Genomic DNA, 19,413 nt, shown 5'->3' with positions numbered 1-19,413 from the left:
AGGGGCTATCATGTTGGACAATGCAGTTCTATAACTTGAAATACAATGTATAAACTTGACTAAACCGTAGGGTTTTTCAAAGTATCATGTCCCGATGATGTTAATTCCAGCTAAAACATTCCCGATACCAAATGATAACACAAGAGTTCAGGCATCAGCCTAAACATACAACAAAATTCACTTATGAAATGAGAATTCATGACACTACTTAGATTCAGAATTTAAGGTACGAAATTCACTAAGAGACAATATCAAAAAATACATCTCAAGTTTTCCGCATTGCTTTTGCAAAAGGGCTGCTCACTTTTGGAATAGCTGCCCAACACATGCAAGATACCTTCCCTTCAAATCTGTTCAATACCCTCTGTTCAGAAAAACAAATGGCAAAGATAAACCCTCAGCACTAAGAAGTCTACAGAAACTAGGGAAATTTCACGTTAATTTCCGTTTTTCTTAAAAGAAAGATACAAATGTTGGAAGGGTCTGCATTGCCTGAAACCCTAGTTACTCATCTTCCTATGTTTTCCAGTGTACAAATCATTCTGATAATGGGTACGCTTTCGTTCCTAGACACAAAGTATTTTTTCGATCCGAGAGCGTCACGACGCTTTTCGGCACTTCAGGTATTCTTTGACCAGCTCTTCCTAAGTCAAGAAAAGTAACCAAGATGGTGCACAAACGTCAAAAGAAAAGAAGTCTGGGAACTTGCACGTTGACTAACGAGTCCCTGAGCAGAATCAACCGCCTTGAACCTGGAGAGCGTGTGCCTCGAACTACCCGGAGAAGCGAACAGGCGTGCAAGGTCGTGACCCGAGGCCACGGCCGCCAGCACCGCTCCCGCTCGGCCGCGGCGAGCCACCTGTTAGGCCCGAGCCTCACCTGGCAGGAAAGCGGACGCGCATTCCCGGCAGCGCGCCGGCCGCGGACGCCCGGGCGGCGAGCGCAGGACCCGCCCCTCTCGCCGCGGCGGCCGGAGGCGGCGGCGAGCCCCCCGGCGGCACGTGGGCTTCACCCGGCCGGGGCTCCGCTGACAGGCGGGTCGCCTGCAGTCCCCGGCCGCCCAGCGCCCGTCCCCGGGGAGGCACCGCGCCTCCCTCGCACCCACCCCGCCGAGCGGGCGTCCGGGCGGCCCACACCGCTGGCCCGCCCGCCCTTCCTCCCTCACTCCCTCTCTGGTCGGCGCGATCCCGCCCCGCCGCCCGTCACCTACCTGGTCACGGAGTTTGAGGAACGCCATGGCGGTCGCCTCCGCCGCCGCCCCAGCCCACCGCTCCCGCCCCTGTAGCCTCGGCCGCTGCCCGGGGCCAGCGGGTCGGCGGCCGGCTGCGCTGAGGAGTCTGCGGGCGGGGGGCGGCGCCGCCTCCCGGGCCGCCCGCCGCCGCTACCGAGAGGTGAGGAGCCCGGCCGGTCCCGCCTCCTCCGCTGAGGACTCCCCGCCCTCTTCCTTCCTTTCTTTCTCTCTCTCCCTCGGCTGCCTCCACGCGCGGCCGCCGCCGCCTCCTCACGCCCCCTTCCCGAAACACCCTGGCAGCCCCCGCGGCCGCGCCGTTCCAGTCCGCGGCAGCGGCGGCATCCAAACTCCACTCCACAATATTACCACCACCGCCCGCCGCGATTGGCGGCCGCGCGGGGGAGAGGCCAGAGTAAGCCGAGCGCCCATTGGCCACGCCGCCGCGCTCGCCGCGGCCCCCGCCTCCCGCAGAGGGAGGGGGCGGGGAGGAGGAAGCTGCGAGGGGTGGGCGCGGAGCCGCGGGCGCGCGGGGCGGAGGAGGCGGGAGGGGCGCGGGGCCGGGGGAGGGGCGCGGGGCCGGGGGAGGGGCGGCCAGGTGCTCCGGGGCGCGCGCCCTGGGCGCGGTGGGCGGAGCCCAGGGCTGGAGGTGGGGGGCTCCCGGAAGGGGGGGCCGCGATCCCCGCTCGCACGTGGAGGTAGAGTGCAGACGCTCCCCACAGCCAGGGGAGGATGAAGGACCAGGGTGAGGGGCCGGAAGGGACGTGAGAGGTGGGCACCTGGGGGCTGCTGCCTTCCTGGATGCGGTGAGGGGAGAGGGGCGAACCGGACTCGCTCGTGGAGGGAGAGTGAGAATGCGCCCCAGGGCTTGGGGAGGATGAAGGAGCCGAGGAATGGGGTGAGAGGTGGTCACCCGGAGGCTGCTGCCCTCCCGGGGATGGCGGGCAGGGCCAGAGGAAGGCGGAGAGGGGGAGCATGAACTGGCCGGCTCTTGCACGTCGTAGGAGAATGAGTGCCCCTCCCCGGCACACGCCCCTCCGGACTTGAGTAGGTTGGAGGAGGCACAGAAGGATGGGAGAGGTGAAGCTTGGGGGTTGCTGCCCTCCGGGGACTGCAACCGTGGGGGATGGGGCCGATGCTGGCACTCGGGGCGGAAAGGCGGCGTCTTTGCAGCCAAACAGGTTGAGGACGCCCGAGCTTTTCTCTGCCCGCAGTCTCAATCCGAAGCAAGGCTGTGGTTCTCTGCAAAATCCTCCTGCCAGGCTTGCATATTTTTTTTTCCTTTCTTCTTTCGCATCTGAAGGGTTTTGCCTCCCACTCGAGAGAAATCAATTAAAAAAAAAGATTTGCTGGATTTCCAATAAATAGCATCCTCGGATGGAAGAGAAGAGGAATGACTCCCTCACCCTGCTATACACGCCCCCACGCCACCCCACAGCTCTGAAACGGCTTTTCTTTCTTAGGCAGCCGCACACTGTTACCATTCCAGGCTTGTGTGGGAGAAGACTGTGGTGCGCCTGTGTCTATCCGCCCGGGCGGCTCCAGCCTCTGGTTAATAAAAGGTACAGATGGTTAGAACGCAAATGTGTGACGTCAGGCTCAATTTTTAAAAGTCTCCTTTTCTCTACATCAATTGTGTCTCTTGGGACAGACTTTATTTAGAGGATCGATTTGAGTCTAATGGCAGTCAGAAAAGGGACCTGTGCCAGGACTGTCCGTTTATTTTAATGCTGCACTTATAACAAAAGCTTATCTTTTATCCCCATAAAAAATGAAAATATCAGAGTGCAAAATGAAAACCACTGCCAATTAACCAATGGTATGATCCTTCCAATATTCTTTGACGTATCAATGCCTTGATCTTATAAAAACAATTTCTTATCTAAAATTGCATTCATCTTTGTAAATTATATTTTCTACTTAAAATGGAAGGATTCTCATTACTGCGAGGTAACAGTCATGCTGAGGCTAAAAAGGAAGGCAAACTACTCTTGCTTTGCATTTATCTTCAGTACCTCACTCCCCTTTACTTCATCAATTCCAGCAGATACTGTTTGTCGCCCAGCCTCTGCTTGTCGGTTCAGTGAGGGTGAATAAGTTAATGTGAGAGCATTTGAGTTCTCCAAAATAGAGGTGCTGTGATAATATTACTAGGGGGTCTTTGTGATTACAAGTTACCTTCATAAATAGTTACCCATGTGCTATGCCCTATATAGAGTTCTATCTTAGTCAAGGGGTATAAGAATTTACCCTCATTCATACGTGAGCGTGTTAAGCACTGAATGTCTAGCCAGGAATTAGTACATCCCCTTCTCCCCCACCCCACCCCCAATAATATTTTCTACAGGTTAAAATTCTAGAATTTAAAAGCACAACAAGAGCTTCATTAGGAATGTGGCAAAGGTTAAGTTTTGGGAAAACAAGTGCATCTGAGAGTGTGAATTTAAATTGTAGACCGAGTATGCGTTTTAATAGGTTTTATGACTGAGCTAATGACATTTTTCAAGGCTTTTCTGAAACTTTCTAATTAACAACGATTAATGAAAATATTTTGTAATGCACCATCTCTGACAACCTTGCAAATAGTAGGCTCCAAGCTCGCCTGATAGAAGATGCTTAACCCCTAGGAGGGTTCTCATCTTTCTCCATCCTGAACACCATTTAATTTGAATCTTAATTTTGTCATTTGTAAAAACTAAGCTTAACATTACCTGGTCTGCTCATCTCACACAGTCAAACAACATAATGATATGAAAGGCTGTAGGAACTCTGTAGGACCATTCAGATTTAATGCTATTATTACAACAACTACATTTCCATAGGTAAAGAGAAGGTAACAATTTTTCTGAAAAATAGGAATGAAAAGCTATATAGTTGAGCAATAAAATGAAATAAGATTCATGTTCAAACTCTGATAATATTTTTTAAGTCTTTATTATAAGGTTTTTCCTGCCTACTATAAAATATTCAAATATTAAAGGAATGTGTAGTATTGAAAAGTCCAATATCATCAAAGCCAGTGAGGCCAGGAACTTAAATGGTGTCAATAATCTCTTTCTCTCCTACCCCATCTCCCCCCCTTTTCTAAATGTCTCTTTCATTTTCTCTGACTACAGCTGGCAGCTCTACTCACATTGTAAGTACTCTGCAGTCGTAAAGGAAGCTCCAAAGTTTAAAAGTCTTGAGGAATGACTAATCCGTTGGGCTATACTCATGTGCACATTCTCAGCCAGTCACTAAAACCAGGGAAGCAAGGTCTTAGGATTGATCACAGATTCATTCAGAATTCATGTCTAAAATGATGGGAAGAAAGATGCCGTATAGAGGTGACCAGCAGGGAAATTGCTGTGGGCTAGGCAACCACACCAAGTTTTATTTACTGTGCTACTCTATTTTAGGTACTTGTCAGCACCTTGTATGTTTTACCTCATTTAAGTTGTGCAATAACCTCAATAACCTCTTTGTGTTGGGAAACTGGGGCCCGAATAAAGTACGTGCCCACAGTTACCCAACTAATCAATGGCAGGGCCTGAATGCATGAGGGCCTTGAAAGCCAGAAGAGTAGCTTATGTGGTAGGAGGTAGACAACTACTGATGATTTTTGAGCCAGATAATCCCTATATTATAAAATGATTTTTATGAAGAGCCTGAAATAGTGGAAAATGCGTATAATAAACTGCCAAAGCAGCAAAGACAAGTTCCAAGACCTAGGGGATAGAATTAGAAGACCCAATAGACATCTAAAAGAGTTTCTGGAGGAGAGAAAATAGATCATGAAGGAGAGGCAATATCCCTAGAGATAATGTGTGAGAATTTTTCAGACTTGAAGAAAAACATGAGTTCTCAGAAGATGCTAAGGCTCAAGCAGAATAAATTTCTAAAATTGAGACCTGTACATAGTAGCGAAATTACAGAATACCAAACACAATAAGAAAATGTTAAAAGTTGCCATTGAGAAAAGTCAAATTATCTTGAAAGGAATGACCATCCTATCAGCAGATTGATCAGCAACAAGTTATAGAAGACAATGGAAAATATCCTCAAAGTTTTGAGAGTCCCTAACTGAGAAACTAGAATTCTATACCTCACTAACCCATCTTTCAAGAGGAAGAACAAAATAGACACATTTTCAAAATTTAGGACTCACAGATGTTTATTGAAAAAATTCTAAAGAATTTACTCCAATAAGAAAGAAGCTGAACCCAAGAGGAATAAGTGAGATGGGAAAAGGAAGGATAAACAAATAAGTTAGCAAATATCTTGGTTAATCTAAATCAGTAGTAGTTTTTTTTAAGTGCCAGATTTTGGAAATTTAAAACTAGGTGAAATAAAAATATTAGCCCTTAATAATATGGTAGATGATGGCAGAAGGGAGTTCTGATTCAAAGACTAGACTCCTTTCATTCTGGAGTGAAATATTCCTCGACCTTAGACTTTGACAACTTATATTGGTTAAGGGTCTTTGTGGCAAAAAACAGAATCCAAGCAAGCATTTCTTAAATTGATATTCAACAGCTCCTAGAGTCGTTGCGAGAGCTAAAAAAGAGAGTGCCCTAGATCACACTAAGCAACTGGCATGATAACGATATTGCTGCTGTTTCCATCAAGCACCAAATGCCAGAAGCTCAGCTTTTCTTCATCTGCTCCTGCTGTCAGCATCAATCCTAATTCTGTGTCAGAAATTTGACCTTGAAACCACTGCCACCTCCACAAACTGAGAGCCTCTGCCTCTACCTGCACCAGGAAAATAGAAGCTATATACAGAGCTTGTATCCTCACATTCCTCAAATTTCCAGGGGTGCTTCTGGTTAGCAGAGCCTCTGTCATAGGCCTGCATCCTAACTGCAAGGGGGGCAGGAAATTTGAGTTCTGAATTTTATACTAGGGAGTTGGGATCTATAACCAGGGAATTCTCCCAAGTATAGAAAGGCTATTTAAAAGATTATGGCAGCCTTGCATATGACAGTCTGTTACTGATACACATATTAAACATTGAAGGATATTCACCGAAATAAGAGAAATAGAATTTGTAACTTCCAAACCTATAGAGGAAAAAAATTACCTAGAGAACACTTAGTTACTGGATTAGCAGGCAAGAAAGAAGAAAAAGAAAAGTAAATGGAAAGTATGGAAATAAGAAACTCAAGATTGTAGAGAGAAGTCCAAGTATATTATTAATTACAATAAATATAAATGGATTAGGCCTGTCTATTAAAAAACATCAACAATACAACAAACGCATTTTTAGACTGGATTTTTAAAAAAGAAACCCAGCTATAGGCTGTTTGAAAATAGATGGTTAGAGCATATTACCAGAACATTTGGGGAAAAGTTATTTAAAAATATACCAAGAAAATACTAACCTAAAAATTGTTCATCTAATAACATTAATATCAGACATAGAATTTAAGGCAAGAAGGATTGATAGAGATAAAGAGGTGACATGTGGTCATTGTAAAAGGAACTATCTGCCAGGAAGACATCCAGTCATCACGCACTCATGAACTTGTGTGCGCTTAACCACAAAGAGCAAAACTTAATGGAACTACATAGAGAAATTGGTAAATGCAGCATCAAAGACTAATAGACAAGCAAATAAAAGGTTAGAATACCATAAAACAAATAAGTTTGATATCATGTGAGATTATGTATATGCACACACATGCAAACATAATCAATAGTAAAAAACAGTCCACACCACTTTTCCAAGACACTAAAGTACAGCCGTTTTACAGGTGAGTTTTACCAAACATACTGAAGAAAGTGCCTTTCCTTTGTCCTGTTTCACAAACAAGGAAGCTAAAAATCATGTATGTAACCAAAACTCTTGCTGGCCAGGTGCTTCTCAGACACCCTGTCTTCCAAACCAACCCTCCAACATATACATTTTTTTTGACAAGGGCAGTTATTTCAATAACAGGGTCATTCAGAACCATTTCATTTAGTCAAAGGCTCTTCTGATAGAATCTCTGCTTAACTGCTTCAGGTATCCCTCTGCTCGTGACGGCTCTTTTGTGGTGGATATACATGGAAAATGCATGTTACAGACTGCTAAGATAAAAATATACAACAACTGTATACACAGTATGATATAAACAGAAAAAAAAAACAAGCAAGCAAAAATCTGAATAGAAAAAATTTTTAAAAGGCTGGAAGAAAATATACCACAATATTAAATGAAGTTATGTTTGAATGACACAAGTTTGAGTCATTTTTTTCTGTTTTTCTGTATTTTGCATATTTTATTTAGTGAGAAGTTGTTTACATAGTTTCCAAATATATTGGCACTTCGTGATTCCATTACTTCTTTGAAAGAAAAAAGACATGAGACATAGAGAAAACAACTGTCAAAATGGCAAAAGAAATTCTGTAACAGTACATTAAATGCAATTAGAGTAAACACTCTACTCAAAGGGCAGATATTATCAGACTGAATAAAGCAGCAAGACTCACTTGTTTGTCCCAGGCCTAAAAGTGATACACCTGAGATTCAAAGATATAAGTAGATTGAAAGTAAACGATGGGGGCCAGCCCCATGGCCTAGTGGTTAAGTTCAGCACACTCCACTTCAGCACCCCAGGTTCAGTTCCTGGGCACAGACCTACACCACTTGTCAGTGGCCATGCTGTGACAGCAACTCACATACAGAATAGACGAAGATTGGCACAGATGTTAGCTCAGGGTGAATCTTCCTCAAGCTAAAAGAGGAAGACTGGCAACAGGTGTTAGTTCAGGGCAAATCTTCCTCAGCAAAAAAAAAAAAGTAAAGAATGGCAAAGATGTAGTATGCGACCAGTAACCATTAGAGACCTAGAGTACCTACATTACTATCAGATAAAATAAACTTTAAGACAAGAAATATTACTGGAGACATTTTTGAAAAAAGGTCAATATATCTAGATAGTATGACAATTTTAAATATATATACATCTAAGAACCAACCCCCAAAATATATGAAGCAAAAACTGGCAGAAATGAAAGGAGGAATAGATAGTCAATAATAGAGATTTCAATGCTCCACTTTCAAGAATTGATAGAACACTTATAGAAGACTTTAACAACACTATCAACCAACTAATGTTTATAAAACACTCCACCCAATAACTGCAGAATACACGTTTCCTTTCAAATGCACATGGAACATTCTGCAGGATAGACCACATGCTGTAGCCCAAAACAATTCCTAATAAAATAAAGAAGATTGAGATTGTACAAAGTATGCCCTCTAAGCACAGTATTATTAAATTAGAGTCCATAACAGAAAGAAATCTGTGAAAACACCAAATATTTGGAAATTAAGCAACACACTTCTAAATAACCCATGAGTCAAAGAAGAAATCTCAAGGGAAATTATATAAGTTGGACTGAATAGAAACAAAAGTACAACATCAAATTTTATGGGATGCATCTAAAGCAGTGCTTAGAGAGAAATGTATAATTTTAGATGCCTATATCAGAAAAGAAGAAAGGTCTTAAATCAAAAACCTGAGCTTCCACCTTAAGAAACTAGAAAACAAAAAGCAAGCTAAGCCCAAAGCAAGCAGAAGGAATGAAAAAATAAATACTGTAGCAGAAAAACAATACAGAAAAAATTTTTTTAAAAGTTGGTCCTTTGAAAAGATTAACAAAATTGACCAATCCTTAACTAGATTGACCAAGAAAACAGGATGAAAGGCACCAATTACCAAAATCAGAAAAGAAAGAAGGATATTGATACCAACCCTACAGAAATTAAAAGGATTATAAGAGAATATTATCAACTGCTTAATACCAATAAATTAAACTACTTAGATGAAATGGACAAATTTCCAGAGGTACACAAATGGTCAAAACTGACTCAAGAAAAAACAAGATATCTGAATAAACCTATAACAAGTAAAAATACTGAATTAGTAATTTAGAATCATGCAAACAAAAGGCCCAGATGACTTCACTGGTGAATTCTGTCCAATGTCTAACGAAGAAGTATTACTTATGCTTCACAAATTCTTTCAGAAAACAAAGAAGAGAACACTTTCCAACTTATTTTATGAGGCCAGTATTATCCTGACACCAAAGCCAGGCAAAAATATCACAGGAAAAGAGAACTATGGATCAATATCCCTCATGAACAAATATGCAAAAATCCTTAACAAAATATTATCAAATCAAATTCAGCAACATAAAAAAAGAATTTTATACCATGACCAAGTTGGATTTATTTCAGGAATACAAGATTAGTTTAACATCTGAAAATCAATTAATATTCCATCTTAATGGAATAAGGGACGAAAACTATATAATCTTCTCAGTAGAGTAGGAAAAGCCAGCAAAGGAGATTGAGTGGGCTAGGAAAAACCAGAAACCAAGAGAAAATGAGTTTCAGGAAAGAGTAGTCAACTGGTTGAATGCTGCTAAGTCCAATAAAAAGAGAAACAAGAACTGACCATTAGATTAGACCATATGGAGGTTGCTGAACAACCTTAGGAAGGGTTTCAGGAAAACGGTATAATTAAAAATCTGATTGGAATGAGAAATAAATACAACTTTTTCAAGGAGTCTTGTTGTAAAGGGCAGTAGACAAAATGGGGCAGTAGATGGAGAGGGATGAGAAGCCCAAGGGAAGTTGTTTTTGTCTTTTAAGCTGGGAGATACTGCATATATACATCATATACATCACATATATAGGCTGAGCAGTGATAGAGTTGAAGGGGGAAAATTGATGCAAAAGAGGGAGTACATACCTACAGGAGCAAAGTCCTTGAGGAGGCAAGAGGAAATGAGATGCACTTCAGAAGTAGAGTGTCAAGAACTCTCAAATGTCTGAGATTTTTATCCTACTTGTATGCTAACAAGTTAGCCTGTCACAATTTCATGGATGCTGGCAGAATACATGAGACTCCTGGGTCAGAGACAGTGGATTTCATTTCTCATAGCATTAGCAGTAGCCAGAATATCAGAATTTCCTTGCATCAGTTTCCTGAACCTCAATTCCTACAGAGCAATGTGAAGAGGGCCAGGTGACACCTGCACATGCAGCGGGTTGCATTACAAGTGAAGAAATCTGAGCTTAGTGTACTTGAATCTTTGATATTGGGCAATAAACACACCTACCTGTCCTTTGCTCCAGAGGGAGATGTTATTTTAGTGGACAGTAAGCATCCTGATGTTTGTTCCATAGGGAGACGCTATCTTATCTTCCAAAGCTGTTCACCATACAAATACCCTTGATAAGTAGCCTAAAACAAAAGAAATGTGAGAGACACGTGGAGAATGGTCTCTCAACAGAGAGTTTAGCCATAATTAAGAGCATGGACACTTCCTCCATTTTAAAGCATGGAGATTGGAAGAGTGAGGAAGATAAGATTAGTGGAAAAGATGCTGGCAGTTCTCTTTTCCTTAATTTTATTTTTTTCCCAGTGTGTCGGTAGGTGGGAGTATCAGGTAAGAGTGAGGACCAGACATCAAGAGTATGGGTTTTAAAGAGAGAGAAAGTCTAGAAGAGTGAGACAGGGTTGACTAAGGGAATGAATGACTGGGCACTGCTGAGGGCCCTCCTATAATTTGTGATCATAAGTTTAAACAGTCAGCTCAGTTGTGACTGTTTTACCCAGGTCTGTTCCACTGCTTGTGGGTAGGGACAGGGTAGTCAGAGAGTTGGCTTTAACCAGGATTGGAGTTTTTCCAGGCGAGAAAGATGGAGAAAGGAAATGGCAAGGGAGTTGAGAATGTACACAAAGGAGTGATTACAGTAATGGACCAGAGAATCTAGGCTAGACGAAGAAGAGAGTGAGGAGAGGAAGGACAGTGAAAAACTGATGGGACCAAAGGCTCAGAGTTTCTGATGGGGCTGGAGAATGTGGAGTGGGGGTATTAGAATAGGTGAACTAGAAGACAGGAGGTGGTAGTCAAATAATGGAATGCTTAAAATCAAGATTTAGAGTTAGGGTGTATGAGCATGGATATGGGTAGCTGAGGTGGGGAGGAGAAAAAGATCATCGAAGGTGAGGAGTTCAGGAAACTGAGTGGCCAGAGTGTCAGATGGGTGATTTATGAGCTTGTTGAAGTCCCCAAGAATAACTGGAGTCACGTGGAGAGAAAGACAGTGAGCCAGGTGCTAAAATTTTTAACGAATGGGAGAAATAACTGGAAAGTTACAGATGATTGCAAGAGGGAGGGGCAGTGGGTGCTATGGAATGATGGTAGACTATTCCTTCATTTAATAAATATGTATTTATATATGACCAGCTGTGGGAGAGAAAAATTATTATCACCGTCCTCAAGAAGTATATGTGGTAACTTGAAGATAATGCATACACCCATGAAACACTAAACAACAGGGCCAACACTGCAGTACGGTGAAGCAGAAAGAACACTGACCTAAAGGTCGGAAGATCTGAGTTCTACTTCCAGCCCTGCCAGTAATTAGCTGTGAGCTTGAGTAAATCGCTTAACCTCACCAGGCCTCAGTTTCCACATTTGGATATGGATTGGATGATTCTCAACATACCTCAGGGCCCAACATTCTTTAATTCTATGATATAAAATAATACACATTTCACAAAGAAGTTAGGAAGAATAAGCACGATTATCCAGATGTTAAAGAAAGAGGAAATTGAACCATGAAGAACTACATAATTTGTCCAGCATTAGACTGTTAAGTCAAGTTCATTGTTGTCTGTATTAGAACATACACAGTACAGAATAGGTGCCCTAATCTTGTTTGTTTCCCTCCACTTGTACAAAGTTGTGTTTATTTTTTCATTATCTCTATTTACTTCCAGCTGGGTCATGATTGCTTATGTGAAAGAGCAAAGAAAATACCATCAGAACCCATAACTGGGACACCGACATTTAACAGCCCTGAAAGAATATATTTTGCCTAAAATATGTAGTTCTAGCCTACCGTATGTTGAAAATTGTGTTCAGAAATCTGAACTCTAAACACAGTAGACTTATCACATCCTGACTGTCAGAGATAATGTAAAATCAGATGAGAGGGAAGGAAGGGAAGTTGAGAGTCGTGGTGGTTGTCTGATCCAAGCCCCATAAAAGCCATTCGATAATGGAGGAAGCAAAGAGGTATGTTGCCCTCTAGGAATTGTATGTCACTCTGGAGTAATTAGGCTGACATGCATTTCCCTGGTGGCAAATGTAATGAGTGGGTCCAATAACCCTTGACATCAGCATAATGTCAGGGTGGGATTGGAAGTCAAGGTTTAGAAGGATATAATTGGGGTAAAGGGATGTAAACAGTTTTTCCTCTATAACAACTTCTTCCTTTATAACTGTAACGTTACTGCTATATTTTTTAATATATACAAGCAATTCGGTCGTATGGTTAACAAATGCTCGTTGAGATCCAACTATATACTAGGCACCATTGTGAAGGCTAGAAGTATTGTGGAGAGCAAGATAGCTAAGGGCCCTGTCCTATCTCCCTTTGCTAATGTATACTGAATGGGGGAGATAGACATAAATAAGAAAATGAATGTTAGATATTTTTCAGAGTATGATCAATGCTATGAAGAATATAAAACAGAGTAACAGTATGTCCCTTACCATGGTCTGCATTCCCTCCATTTAGAATGTCCATACCACAAGACCTAGGACTTTGTTATACCCATCACTGTGCCTTCTGTGCCTTGGCTGGTGAATTTTAACTGTGGGCTTCTTTAGATAGGGTTATCAGAAAAGGTCTCTCTAAGGCGGTGCCATCTGAACTGAGACCTAAAAAATTGGGAGTTTTCAGCCATACAAAGATGCAGGGGCAGGGGAGCAATGTAAAATTTCAAGGGAGCAACAAATTCAGTATGTTTAAGAAAGATAAAGAAGGCCATTGTGACTGGAGAGTTGGAAGGGTGGAAAAGTGTAACATAAGGTGAGGTTGAAGCAAGAGTCAGGGGCTAGGTTAATGTAGGGCCTTGTAAACCAAGGTTAGAAGTTTGAATTTTAATTTAATTGCTGTAATAAGCCATTGGAGGATTTTAATGAGGGATATTGTACAACCTTATTTTTAGTTTTAAAAGCTTACTCTGGCACTTGTGTAGGGAAGAGACTGAAGGGAGCATGAGAGGAAGCAAGAGCTCAGTTAGGAGGTGAGAGGTGATGGTAGCTTGATGCAGGGGAGTATGTGTTGAGAAGTTGTCGAATTTGAGGTCCATTCTGAAGGTAGAACAATAGGACAAGCTGATTGGCTGGATGTGGGGTGTTAGAAAAAGAGAGGAGTCAAGAAAGATTCCAGTTGGTGCTGGTGGTGTCACTAACTGAAAGGGAAACTGGAAGAGGAGCACAGTTTTTCCAGGGAAAATCAAGGATTTACTTTAGGCCATGTGAAGTTTATGGTACCTATTAGACTTCCAAGTGGATATGTACATTAAATGGTTGAGATATGAGTATGGCAAGATGTCACAGCTGGGTCTTTGGCATTTAGATGCTATGTAAAGCCACAAGACTGAGATCACCCAGGGAGAGCATGTAGATATAAGAGCCGAGGACTAAGCCTTGAACATCTGTCATAAGACTTTTGATTCTTGAATAATATGATTCTTTGAATAATATGATATTTTATGTAGAACTGCCTTACCTACCAGGTCAATCAGTCAGTTTTAAAACACCATTTTCTCTTTCTCCCTCTCTCAGCAAGTAGTACGAGGCCATCTTGGAGGGAAGCCATGTTAGTGAGAACCTTTAATCACACAGCAGCCTCTGGGACTTGCCAATAAGTCATCAGATATGTAGGGAAAGACTCTTGTCCCCATCACGCCTCTCTCCCATCATGCAATCTTCCCTGACTCCCCCAGGCCACAGTGGTCCCGCCTTTCCTCCATTTTCCTCTGAACTGCTCTATTCCTCATTACTGTCTGTACCTCTGCAGACATTCCTGTGGTGTTATAGCGCAGAGCAGGTGCTCTCATCTGTGTTTGTTTCCCTCCACTTATACAAAGTGTGTTTGTCTTTCCATTATCTCTGTTTGAGTCTAGCTAGGTCATGATTGCTTATCATCTCCACTTTCAACTACATTGTAACTTCTTCAAGGGCAGGATATTCTCTTATTTATCTTTCTATCCCTTATCATGTTTTGCATTTCCCCATTTAGAAGGTAGGTACCACAATGGCTAGGACCTTGTCTGTTATGCTCACCACTGTACTCTTTGAGCTTGGAGCAGTGTTCTTGAATAAACACAAATAGAATGAATGAATACAATAACTGTTGATAGATTTATGTTCTAGATAGGTAATCAAATGCCCTGCCTCAAAGCAAGACTTTCTCCCTTTTCCTTGTTAGATGTTGTCTCCACTTTGGATCCCCTTGAGCTTTACCACTACACACAGTTAACACAGCGGTATAAAGAGGTGTTTCACGTCTCACCATCTTTATGGACCGTTTTCACAGATCCTGTGAATACTGCAGTAGATAAGAACAGGGTATACACTTATGGTCTGTATAAGATGCATATATGCAGTTTGGGATCTGTGGTAGATTGTCTGCAAAGATGGCCACCAACAGTTTCTTTTATCTCTATATGTGGGTGTTGTTCCTCCCAACAGGACATGCAGTTTGTTTCCCTTCCCCTTGAGTCTGGATGGCCTTGAGACTTGCCTTGGCTAACAGAATGCAGTAAAGTGATGTCATTTGACTTTTGGGTCTGGGCCTTAAGAAGCCTTGCAACTTCCAGTTTTACTGTCTTGGAATCTGGACACCATTTTTAAGAAGCTTGGACTTCTGGATGATGTAAGACCATATGGAGAGAGAGAAGCCTAGCCAGCACCCAACCATTCCAGCCACTTCACCTGAGGTAAGAAACATGAGTAAAGCCATCTTGACTTCTCCAGCCCCAGCTAAGCTGTTCCAGCCAACCACATGGAGCAACTCTGAGGAGCCCCACCGTAATTGCCCAATCATGAGAAATGATAAATAGTTGTTGTTTTAAGCCACTGCTTTTAGGGGTGATTTGTTATATGGCAATAGATAACTAAAATAGAATCTGTTTCAGGGTCCATTTTATGACAAAACTTCTAGAAATACGTTGCATTTAAAAACAGAGCTTCTGCAATTTCTAGCAAAATTACAGATGCAATTATCCTTTGTCTCAGCAATTTTCCTTCTAGGAATCTATCTGAAAGATCCCCTGGCGATAATACAAAGAGGTGTATTGGCTGTGCATTGCAGCACTATTTGTAATAGCAACAAAATTCAAACAACTCAAATGTCTATCAGCAGGGGACTGGTGAAACAAGCTGTGTCACATCCACATGATGGAGTAATATGCAGCTATGAAAAAGGAATGGGGACTCTCTGTAAACTACCATGGAGTGATCACCAGGACATAAGGTTGAATGAAAAAAGCAAGGCAGAGAAAAGTGTGTATGATATGCTACTATTTAACTTTTTTAAATGAAAGGATAAAATACAAAATTTTCAAAAGAAATTGTTACCTATAAGTGGAGGGAGGGAATGGGGTAAATGATACCACAGGAATATAATCTACAAACTCCAGATTGTAGGAAACTTTATAGAACAACCAACCTGGTTTCTTTAACAAGAAAAGTTTGAAGAAAACAAAAAGAGATGGAATAGGAACCTAGTGATTGGAAAGAGGGACTTTGGGCATATCAACCAATTGCAATTTATGAACCTATTTGTATTCTGATTTGAATACATAAACTGAAAAAGTTTATAAAACAATGGGAAAATTTAAACACTGGGTGAATATTCGATGACATTAAGGAATTATTATTTAGGTGTGCTAATGATAGTGTGGTTTTATTCTTAAACGAATCTTCATATATTAGAGATACACACTGAAATTTTTTATAGATGAAATGATATGATGCTGGGAGTTGTTTCAAAAGAATTACATAGATTGGTGAAGTGGGTGAAGTTACAGATTAAACAAAATTGGCTATGAGTTGACAATTAGTGAATCTGGATGATTGGTTCATGAAGATTCATTATATTGTCGTCTTTATTTTTGTATATATTTGAAATTTTCCAAAATAAAAAAGAATGGCCTCTGTGACTCAGGTTTTTAAGGGCACTGAATCCATTTTCTTTGTAATACCACACTTTGGGTCCATCACTCTAATTAACAGCATCCATGTCAAATGGAAGTTGTACCTGTAAAACCATGATGAATATTTAGAACTGTGTGTGCTTGACAGCCTGTGATTTTAAAGTTATAATGAGCTCTCAGGAGGTCCAAATGTTTTTGTTGTTTTTGTTTAATAATTTCCTGTGTCATTGTTATCTCTTACACTTAGGAAAAATTTTAACTAACATGTGAATAGTCTCCTTCTTCTCTTCCAAACATCTATCATTCATTCGGTCAATGATTCAACACTCTTTGATCAAGTACTATTCGGAGAAGTTGTGGTGTTAGGGAGAGGCTGCTGCTAGCCGAAAGAGGTACCCAGCCCTGCTGCACATGACGGTCACCATGCACGCCCAGTTGCTTACACACCATAGAACAGTAGAGGGCTGTAACACAGGTCTATGGAAGGACAGAGGAGGGGCCTAGTTCCTCTGCCTCTAGCAGGAGTTTGAGGGAGAAATCCTGGAAAAGGAGGTTTTGCAGCATGCTAAGATGCTGGTTCTGGGCGAAGAATAACCACAGAATTGGGTCCAGCTTACTTTGGATGAAAGATGTAACATGATGCTTTTCACTTTCAAATACCCCAAGCCTCTCATCTTCTTCCTCACTGAAATGAATGACATGCATCAGTGGTTCTCAATGTCTGATCCCTGGACCAACAGCCTGGCCATCCCCTGGGAGCTTTTAGCAATGCAAATATTCCGGCCCCACCCCAGACCTGCTGAATCTGAAACTCTGGAGGTGGGCCGGTCACCTGTGTTTTAACACGCCCTCCAGGTCATGCTGATGCTCACTCAAGTTTGAGAACCGCTGGTTTAGAGAAAACCAGTAAGTGTTCCACAAATGCAGTTTAAAGAAGGAACAGGAAGCTTGTCCTTTGTCCAAATAAAAATAAATTCTGATTATGGGGGAAATTTTGAGAGAATCCAAGGCAGAAAAATAGTTTTGCTTGGCTGACGGCCTGACAGAGCAGTGGTTGTGGAGAGACCAGTGCTCCACAAAGAGAACCACAGACGCCAGGCTGGGCAGCTGCTGTCTGCCTCTAGAGCAGACTGGAGAGATCTAAGGTTTGGGGGAACCAGGCCCCAGTCTCCTGCTCTGAGATACTAATCCTTGGCCAGAGATACCTGGGGCCAATAGCTAAATATAACGATTATCCTCTGAGAGTGAGACTATGTAGGACAAGGTATAATAGATAATAAAACTGTATGATAAAATTTTTGTAAAATCCTCTCTTTTCACTTTTTTCTTTTTTTTTTAATAGCTCTGTCAGAGTTTTTTTTTCTAAGATTGGCACTGAGCTAACATCTGTTGCCAATCTTCTTTTTTGTCTCTTCTCCCCAAAGCACCCCCAGTACATAGTTGTATATTCTACTTGTGAGTGCCTCTGGTTGTGCTATGTGGGATGCCGCCCCAGCATGGCTTGATGAGCAGTGCCATGTCCCCACCTGGGATCCAAACTGTGAAACCCTGGGCCACTGAAGCAGAGTGCGCAAACTTCACAGCCACAGGGCCGGCCCCACTTTTTACTTTGTTTATATGGCCAGTAGAAAATTTAAAATATGTAGCTCACATATATGGCTTGCATTATATTTCCATCAGACAGCACTGGTCTATAAGGTGTATATAAAATGGAGGGTGGGTAGGAGACAACGTTCTACTAGTTTTTCCTCCAGTTCTGAGCAGGAGAGTGGGTGTCCAGAACCACAAATTGTCATTTCTAATTCATGAGTCATTTGTGTTTATATTGTGAAGATAGCTCAATGATACTAGCCATAAAGATCACACAGTAAACATCTTTTTTGTCCATATTCACAAAGCAATTTTTCAATTTTAGAAAATAGACTTTCCTATCAAGAGAAAATGCATTGGTTAGTGAAAACTAGAACGCATAACAATACATACCAATACTAGCCATTCCCGCTTCCCCTGCCTTGACTGTTTCAGACATAGTTAACTAATCAGGACTTTTTTCCTACTGATCCCAGACATGGCATCAATGTCCTTATCAACAGAGTACTGCAAGAAGCAGTGTAGCTAGTGAGAGATGCAGCCATGGAGCAAAACTAGGTCTGCCTGACTCCAAGGACCGATTTTCTTCATCACACCATGCAGATTCCCACTTAATAACAGGTGCACATTTATAGTTTGATTTCTAATTCAAGTCAATAAACTGTCCTTCTGATTTGTAAATCAGTGTCTTATGAATTTGATTGGCCTCATGCCCCTCTTTTCTTTTTCCAAGAAGAGTAGATAGGTTCTAATACGAATCCAGAAGGTGTGTGGTGCACAAGAGAGAGCTGGAGAAGAACAATGGCATTTTAGGAAGTCAATATTTAATACGATGGGAGAATTCGTATGACATGTTTTTCTACTTTTCCAGAGGCAGGCTCCGAGGTTTGAACAGTTCTCTTCAAATTCTACCACTATCTCTGATTTAGAACTCATCAGGAAGTTTTTGTATGGAATTTCCAACAATAATAGTAATAATAATTCCTGTATCAGGATTATTTTGGCTGCAAATAATATATATGTTTCTATATTGAGAATGTTGACACTGCTGCTATTCAAGAAACTTTATGCAGCCAGAAGGCAAATTTGTCAACATAAATGAGTGGGGTGACAAAAAGGATGGTGTCCCAGAGGAAATGACACTGGCAAAAATTTCACATTAAAGGAACTCTCAAGATATTTCACTGAAAATGGAAAGGATAAAATGTTGGAAGCTGATCTAAATTTAGAAAGGCTATGACAATTTACCAAGGCATTAGAAAAGATGCTCTGAAGGTAAGCACTGTTCAAACTACTTTTGATAAAATTTTTACAAAGAAAACATTTTATCAATGTGTCAAATGTTTTAAATAACAATCTACCAAATAAATATTCGTTTTACCATTTTTAAACTCTCTCTATACACTTATAAATGGAAGTCAGAGTTTTTAATATTTTGGCAAACATTTCTATGGAACGGTTGTAATTTTTCCTATTGGTTATTAAGATTGCTTTGCACAGTTTCAGCTTGCATGATCATTTTTATGCTCCTGCACTGCCATGCAAAGTGAGGGCTGCCTGTATATGAGTCAAATAAGAAATTCAAAATGATAGAATTAT

General features: G+C 41.6%; 2 protein-coding genes across 13 annotated transcripts in view; one reads left to right on the top strand and one right to left on the bottom strand.

The window, feature by feature from the left end:
- Positions 1 to 1,349, bottom strand: part of ANKRD28 (ankyrin repeat domain 28) — a 200,659-nt gene extending 199,310 nt beyond the window's left edge. The window contains exon 1 of one of the 6 annotated variants that reach the window (XM_070575993.1): positions 1,211 to 1,349. Coding sequence is in view for 1 of the 6 variants with exons in the window: in XM_070575991.1 (XP_070432092.1) it covers positions 1,211 to 1,237 (27 nt within the window). In the remaining 5 variants the exon portion in view is untranslated. The remainder of the gene's footprint in view (positions 1 to 1,210) is intronic. The other 5 variants (XM_070575995.1, XM_070575998.1, XM_070575997.1 and 2 more) reach the window with 5 other exon arrangements.
- The window catches only part of LOC103547148 (WAS/WASL-interacting protein family member 3-like), a 38,695-nt gene continuing 19,913 nt past the window's right edge, over positions 632 to 19,413 (top strand). For 2 of the 7 annotated variants that reach the window (XM_070576010.1, XM_070576009.1), the window contains exons 1-3: positions 632 to 1,391; positions 2,692 to 2,790; positions 14,759 to 15,006. In XM_070576010.1, coding sequence (XP_070432111.1) covers positions 668 to 1,285 — 618 coding nt within the window. In that variant the 5' untranslated portion in view covers positions 632 to 667 and the 3' untranslated portion in view covers positions 1,286 to 1,391; positions 2,692 to 2,790; positions 14,759 to 15,006. The other 5 variants (XR_543875.2, XR_011527149.1, XR_011527148.1 and 2 more) reach the window with 5 other exon arrangements.

Source organism: Equus przewalskii, chromosome 15 (assembly GCF_037783145.1).
Source record: "Equus przewalskii isolate Varuska chromosome 15, EquPr2, whole genome shotgun sequence".
NCBI classification, from domain to species: Eukaryota; Metazoa; Chordata; class Mammalia; order Perissodactyla; family Equidae; genus Equus; species Equus przewalskii.
Note: the sequence above shows the minus strand (reverse complement) of the source record. Positions and strands in the feature narration are given on the sequence as shown.